At 49.3% G+C, this 7,804-nt stretch overlaps 2 protein-coding genes across 2 annotated transcripts; both read left to right on the top strand.

Annotated features, from left to right (window-relative positions):
- Nucleotides 1-643: 643 nt before the first annotated feature.
- FIESC28_06153 (uncharacterized protein) lies at nt 644-1,461 on the top strand (the record flags this gene model as incomplete). The annotated part of the gene is made up of 2 exons (XM_031160298.1): nt 644-1,037; nt 1,097-1,461. 2 exons carry the CDS (start codon nt 644-646, stop codon nt 1,459-1,461), a joined length of 759 nt encoding a protein of 252 aa, XP_031015717.1.
- Nucleotides 1,462-1,940: 479 nt separating this feature from the next.
- On the top strand, nt 1,941-4,396 carry FIESC28_06152 (uncharacterized protein; the record flags this gene model as incomplete). The annotated part of the gene is made up of 6 exons (XM_031160297.1): nt 1,941-2,416; nt 2,476-2,707; nt 2,763-3,812; nt 3,872-4,031; nt 4,114-4,174; nt 4,306-4,396. The coding sequence occupies 6 exons, from the start codon at nt 1,941-1,943 to the stop codon at nt 4,394-4,396; spliced, it is 2,070 nt and encodes a 689-aa protein (XP_031015716.1).
- Between the last annotated feature and the right edge of the window lie 3,408 nt (nt 4,397-7,804).

Genomic DNA, 7,804 nt, shown 5'->3' with positions numbered 1-7,804 from the left:
CGCCCTACGCGCCGCATGATCGATTAAGAAGGTGCCAAGCCTGTACTGATTGATCTCGTGATGGCCGAGACTGCGCCAGAGACAGATGCAAATGCAAATGTCAAGACCAATACCAATGTCCCCGCCCGATCTTCCAGCGTTGGGTTTCACATGGGAAGGCACTCTTCATCAAATGCGCGCATAAACGAGATATTAGAGGTGGGTGAATTCTCCTCCCCCCATGCATCGTGTATGAGAGAGACATTGGAGTGGATGGTTTATGAGACAAAACACGGGAAGAGATCTACAAGCCTCATAGATCCTCTTGCTCGCTCGTCATGCGCGCGGCTATACGCGTGTCTCTCCAATATGCCTACCTATGCTCTTCTTATCACTCTCAGCCGTGCCCTTGCTTGGACTATCTTCACCGTACAATTAATTGGTGGCGTTCATCGCATCAACTACCGGCGGATCTTCCCCCGTTGGACATAGCTTCCGACAGATCAGCCCAATATCGCGTGCTCAGCTCTCGTCCTAGTCCCTCTTCTTACTCTTCTTTTCTTATTATTATTATTCTCCTCTTTCAGTCAATTCCTTTGATACTGAAGTCAGTGCTAATATCCTTTGTTGCCTCCAATAGAACGCCCGTGAACGCGCAGAGTCAATGGCTGCTATTTCTCCCACCAACCTCTCCCCTCGGCCTACCGGTAGTCCCATCCTCCCGCCCAATTCGGCTCTTAGATCGAACCCTGTAAACGATGATAGCAGCGCCGACGAGGCCACAGGTTTCATTTCTCACACGCCGCCTCTGAACTACAGTTCTCTTAATACTACAACCGCTGCTTCTGGGCCCCGCGCTCGCAAAACCTCGACCCAAAACTCCCACCAGAGACCGTCCTCTCAGCGAAACAACAATGGAGCTGTACCAAGTCCCCAGACTAGTCGACAAGATGAATCGAATAATGAAAGTCAGTCATGGTGGAAGGCACAGGCTGAGAAGTTCCGATCAATAGAGCTGGAGAATAAAGGCAGTGTCGCACGTGATCATCTCGCTATCGGTAAGCTTCCATCACATCCAAATACTCTCATCACTAGTCATCTAACAACTGCCCAAAAGAACGAACATTTCTAGCGTGGCTACGAACTTCCTTAAGTTTTGCATCGATCGGTATAGCTGTTACTCAGCTGTTTCGCCTCAATACCAGTCTCGAAAGCGGCCATGATGGCGACAAGATTTCCGACCGAAACGCTGCAACATTGAGACACATGGGCAAACCTCTCGGCACCACGTTCCTGGGTATCAGCATATTAGTTTTGTTTCTCGGATACAAGCGTTACTTCCAATCTCAACACTGGGTCATAAAGGGCAAGTTCCCTGCCAGTCGTGGCACAATCATGATTGTTGCCTTTGTTGCGTTGGCCATCATGGTTGCGTCTCTCATTGTAGTGATTGCTATACACCCCTCCGAGCATGAGATATAAGATATACATGATTGAATCGAATCGGTCTGCTCAGAATAGTTTGTCAATTGGTATATAGCTGGTAGTTTAATGGCGGGGTTGCTTTGGACAAGGCGCATTTATGTGGGATCAGTATCATGACTTGATACCAGGAGTATTTGTACGTATGAGGTTTTTGCCAGAGAAATCGCCTCATTCTATTTGTCATTCATAAGAGATACCAATGAATAGCAATATTATCAACGAAACACACCTTTGAAAGCTCTCATGATGGCATTCATCATGACTGCCTATTCCAGTTTCATGAGTCGCCAGACGTCACCGTCACCAGGTTATGGCGGGGTCCATTCTTAGAGCTTAGAGCTCCCCCACCAAACAATCCCATCCCACTATTCAACCTGGAACTCTTACACTGACTGACCTTCACTTCTCACTTGTACTGTGACAGCTCACCTCTTTTTTTTCAAGTACCTCTTTGCACGATCGTGCACTATTCAATCATGGCTCCCAATTTAGAGCCCGTTGACATTCCAACCTTTGCCACCACTCAACTCGCCCTTCTAGACCAAGAGCTTCAGACCGAGATCAATGAAACCAGCTCTCTCATCTCCAACCACAGTCCCACAGCTCTACAGCGCGCTGGTCTCGCTCTGACAAACCTCGTCGTCTCGGGGCAGCGGACTGGCCTTGGTGGCCGGACTGTTCTCGAGCTGTCTCCTGACGCTGCCACAGGTTCAGCTGACGAATTGCCTGAGCATGGCCTACGTACAGGAGACATCGTCCTTGTCGCTGAACAGCCTGCTGGAAGCGCCAAGAAGCGAGAGGTAAAAGACTTGGAAAAGAAGGGTGCTAGGGGTGTGGTGACAAAGGTGAGCAGAGGATGGGTTGCTGTTGCCATCGACGAGGGAAAGGAGGAAGTTGCCTTCACGGGGAGGGTTTGGGCGGTCAAATTGGCAGACGAGGTAACATATAAAAGGTACCTTGACTCATTTCTCACTCATGCACTGAAGATATGTGATGCTGATTACATGGCAGAATGAATTGGACAATGGAGAAGCTGAACAAAATGAATGAGTCGGAATATTCAAGCTTCATCAGAGTACTCTTCGGCTTGTCAAGTCCATCGCCAGTCGCTGCAGATTTAACACAGGATGAGAACGTGGGGAATCTTACATGGTTTGATCCCACGCTCAACGATTCTCAAAAGGATGCAATTCGATTCGCATTGGCCTCACGAGAAGTTGCCTTGATTCATGGACCACCAGGAGTAAGTCGCCAAGGCTTATGTAGACAATATAGTACAGCCCCGCTGACTTATTTAGACCGGCAAAACTCACACTCTTATCGAATTGATTCTTCAGATGATCAAGTTGGAACAGAGAATTCTCGTCTGTGGCCCTTCTAACATCTCAGTTGACAACATTGTCGAGAGATTGGCTCCTCACAAGATCCCAATCCTTCGTCTAGGCCATCCCGCTCGTTTACTTCCTTCTGTTGTAGACCATTCACTCGATGTACTTACACAAACGTCAGAAGCCGGTGGCATCGTAAAAGACATACGTTCCGAGATGGACACGAAACAGGCCTCGATCAAGAAGACAAAGAGCGGCAAGGAACGCAAGGCCATATACACAGATCTCAAGGAGCTACGAAAAGAGTTTCGCGAGCGAGAACGTCGGTGTGTTAGTACCCTCATTGGCGGTAGCAAGGTCGTTCTCGCGACACTACATGGAGCAGGAGGCTACCAGTTGCGAAACGAAGAATTCGATGTTGTTATCATCGATGAGGCCAGCCAAGCTCTCGAAGCTCAATGCTGGGTTCCTCTCGTATCTGCCAAAAAGGTTGTATGTGCTGGTGACCATCTGCAGCTCCCTCCAACTATCAAATCGAGCAATACCAAGGTTAAGGCGCCAGTGAAAGATGGAGTCCAAATCAAAAAGGGTGCCACACTTGAAGTTACTCTGTTTGACAGACTACTGGCATTGCATGGGTCTTCCATCAAACGCATGTTGACCACCCAGTACCGAATGCATGAGAGCATTATGCGCTTTCCTTCTGATGAACTCTACGACTCTAAGCTTATTGCTGCCGATGCAGTGAAACACCGTCTCCTCAAGGATCTTGATTATGAGGTCGAAGATAATGAAGATACCAATGAGCCTGTCATTTTCATCGACACACAGGGGGGAGACTTCCCTGAGAAGAACGAGGAAGACGACAAGGACACTCCCAAGAAGGGTAAAGCAAGCTTGCACGGCGACAGTAAGAGCAACGAAATGGAGGCGGCTCTTGTACAACAACACGTGAAGCAACTCGTGGGTGCCGGGGTCCGTCCGGAAGACATAGCTGTTGTGACGCCTTACAATGCTCAGGTGCGTTGAACATACAAGCTTAGAGGTGGGACATGTACTGACAGTGGGACAACATTTAGCTTGCCGTCTTGGCTCCGCTGAAGGACAAGTTCCCTGGCATCGAGCTCGGCAGCGTCGATGGTTTTCAAGGCCGCGAAAAAGAGGCGGTGATTGTGAGCCTTGTTAGAAGCAATTCTGAGGGCGAAGTCGGATTTCTTGGCGAGAAACGACGTCTCAACGGTAAGGTGACATCCCGAGGCTTCCCGTTCTGAAATGGGCAGACGAACACGGACGACGTTTTAGCTAATGCAGGTCCATACAGTTGCAATGACACGTCCCAAGCGATCTTTGACAGTTATCGGAGACTCGGAGACCGTCCAGAAGTAAGTGACAGTCACACCCACGACGTGTGGCACCAGGCCTCGAAGCTGCAGTCATTGGTTTGACAAATGCTGCGCAGATTGTTCCAGCCATACACCTGAGACGAAGCATCACTAACGTGCTGGTTTCACAGAGGAAGCAGCTTCTTGAAGAAATGGATGCAATACCTCGAAGACAACGCTGACTTGCGATACCCCGATGCGTCCAACTTGACACATGATTAGCCACCTGTCGAAGGCCACCGAGCCCCGCCTCGCCTGCAATCGGCACATACTTGCTGGCGATACTGATACGCAAGGCCACGTTAGAGAGTCATTTTTTAATATTTCGGCCGATAGATTGACTGTTGATGTCACCTGGAGTCGAACGCGCTACTTAGCGACGTGCGGAGGGCAAACGGGAACGGGTGATTCCAGCTTCTCCTGAAACATCGCCTATAAAAGCCCGCTTCCAGGAGCTGAAGTTTGAAAGAGCTGAGAGAGCCATCACACGGGAATGGCAATCAATCCGTCTTTAGTCTAATCAACATGTCAAAATTAATTGGGAGATCTGCTAAGGCAGTTGCCCAAGAGACGCAGTCGCGACGCTATTATCAACATCCTGGATTGTTTCAGGTTCCTCGTTTACTGTGGGACTTTACCGAACCGTGGGGGACTGTCTGTGAACTATAGTGGGATTTTCTTCCAGAACGGTAGCTTTTTTTTCTCTCTTCTGTAGTCTGGTCAAGGGAACAAGTACGTATGCGACGTTTCTCTTGGTATAGTGGTGGATCGAAGATCTCTCGATTGACGAAGAGGTTTGCCAGTTGTAACCGTGTCTTAGCGGACCAAGTATCGTCTGGACCTGCAAGGGTAATAAGACCACCCTTGAGGCACAGATTCGACATTCCAAAGTATCTGTCAGCTGAAATTGAGAATTGATAGATTGTGATATGAGAACCAAAACTCGGTCTGGTGACTTGGCAACTGAGTAGTCTAAATAACGCCGTTGTGTCAGTTTCAGGAAACCTTGGCTCCCCAGCTTAGAGCATGTATTGGCTTGCTGTTGAGCATGACAGACTCTGAAATGGAAAATTCCTACGTGTCACTCTGTGACGAGGTAGCATAAGCGTTGGGCAGAACGGATAGACAATATATCTGCGAATATCTGAGTAGATGCTCTGCAGATGATGCACAGCAAAGACAACCGAGATGTTGGAAGTCATGACTTCATTGGTCGGAAAATATAGCAGTATCCCTGTCGTCTGGGTCCCCGCCTAAAACTGTCGAGACGAGATGGGTTCCTGAGATCGAGCACGTCAGGGAAGATCCATCGATGATCATCGAGAGCTCTCAAACGCAAAAGCTTGTTATCCTGGAAGGCTAGAATGCAATATCAGTAACAGAGTGCCGTGTGTCTCCAAAAAGGGGGATGCAGGTACAATGCAAAAGCACCCTTCAGGAAAACACATGCCAGAAGAGGCTCATAAAGGCCATCCCTGCTTATACGTGGACCAAGTCGAGTCAGGATATCAGCAAAGCTCTCGACTTGGCTGAGCGCACATATCAATGCAGCATTATCGTAGGTAGGTAGGTCCGTATCCGTACCTAGTCAAGATCTGTGTTACTATTGATTGGTTCGCTGCACGTGTAGTCACAAGAACTAGCTCGAGACCGATCGCACAATTTGAATGCCGCAGGTGAGAGGTATCTGTAGTTCATTCTTCACCGAGGGTGCAATACAACATGACCCTGCACTATCAACATCAGTTGGGGGTTGTTCTGGAGAACGTGGCGCTGCGGTTGGAGTTATGGTCGCTTTTTGCGGTGGCTCTAACGCAATGTAAGTAAGTCGAGTCAGATGGACGTTAGCGACAACGGGCGCTAACTGGTTAAAGCTTCCGTCGTGCTTTGCTAGGTCGCGTGGGGCCGCAGATAGTTACCTTAGTATCCAGATAGTTGATTTCCTTTGCTGTACTTATTATCATCCAGAGTTCGAAAGTCTTGAACAACTGAGAGCGGGTGTTCTTTGATGTTGGAGGTTTGCGTGGTAATTCATTGATTGATGAGAAAAGGGAAAAGATAAACCAAGGAAGGTGCTTTACTCGACCTCTAACGAGTCTGAAGCAGCCTGCATGAATCTGGCAGTCTCGACTGTGAGGGTGCCTTCCTCGCGAATGGCCAGTCCTTTGCCAATGGGGGAGGTGCCACCCTCCAACCCAACATGAATTGACCCCAAGAAAAGAAAGTACCCCGACCTGGAACACCATTGTCATTTTTTCTGTCATGTTTCAAGCTCACAACCCCATCCATAAGTTGCCACGGGTTGGCGCCATTCACGAAAGGGAGCAAAGGCTGGATTGGATGCTACTATCCATTTGATCCAAGTTGACGCTCTAGATCAAGACGGCACGTTACTTGGAAGCACCGCACGCCGATTTAAATATACTACTAACAAGCTACCATGGCACGATAGTTTCGCAGCCAATAGCTTCACTTGAGTCTTCAAACAGGTCAGGTTCGCTCAATTCAGATGGTTGTGAATTCGTCTTAATTGCGCTGATCGAGGGACCTTGTCTCAATAATGCAACAATGCCCCGGAATGTCATGCACCCGGTCGTGAGCCACGAGGCAAGCAAGGCAGGCCGATATGAGCTCTCGGACTGTTGAAATCTCTATCAAGAATACAATGGACCCCTGTCTTCTAGTCCAGTGCTTCAGTTCAACTGAAATGTCATATGCAGGGTTCATTGCAGTGCGGTCATTGCGGTGCTTCGACAAAGCACAAGTCAAGCCCGAAGCCCGGGCTCTGTTCTGCTTCGTCTGTTGAACTGACAAGGGTCTCTCTGCAAGAGCGTGCAACCAAGCTGTAATTGGATGACCCCTGTCTTGCTAGCCGCAGCATAATGAGCCACTGAGCGATTCCGCAGGCTCTGGACCTTGACACGACACGGCGCAAACGCATGGCATGGGAAGCTTCCATTCTGATTCACCCAAGCTTCAATGTGCTCCTTTATGCTCCACTCAACCTGTATTTCTGCCGTTTGAGCAATCGTACATTGGTTGAGGTGACTCAACCAGACTGGCCGTTCCTCTGATGTCGTTCACCGCTTGAGCTAACGGTGCTGGGAGGAAGCATGTATGGTCTGCTTCAGTCAAACTATTTCATTCCCCGCCGGGCCCCTTGTCAAATTGGCATGCCTTACAACACCCCCTTTCGTCCCTCCATGTCATCCAGCGTGGCATTGAACGTTTCGTCGCGCTTCAAGAACCCGCAAATGGTCCCTGGCCCGCTGGCTCAAGCGCGGTTTCGCATGGCGTGCGTTGCATATCCATCCTGCTGACCCGACATTAATAGGTGCCAGTCGCCCACCCGGACCTGCAAGCCCGTATGTGTGTTTGTTTCAAACTCTCTCGTCCTGTCATTCTTCCTCTTTGGACATCTGCTCGCCCTTTTCGGACGGCAAGGGCACCTTTTTCCCGCAATGCCATAAACTGATAAATTGCCTTTTCTTTTCTACTTACACTCGTTCGTTTGGCCGCTCCGTGCCGTGTCTTTCTGTGCCCCTCGTCAAGTCAACCGGAGATAGGCCAGGCTGCCCATGTATAGGTAGACGAGCGTGCACGGGTCGAGACCTTGTTTTATGAGCACTC

This window comes from Fusarium coffeatum (genome assembly GCF_003316985.1).
Source record: "Fusarium coffeatum strain FIESC_28 chromosome Unknown BRIP53273_contig_132, whole genome shotgun sequence".
Taxonomy (NCBI): domain Eukaryota; kingdom Fungi; phylum Ascomycota; class Sordariomycetes; order Hypocreales; family Nectriaceae; genus Fusarium; species Fusarium coffeatum.
Note: the sequence above shows the minus strand (reverse complement) of the source record. Positions and strands in the feature narration are given on the sequence as shown.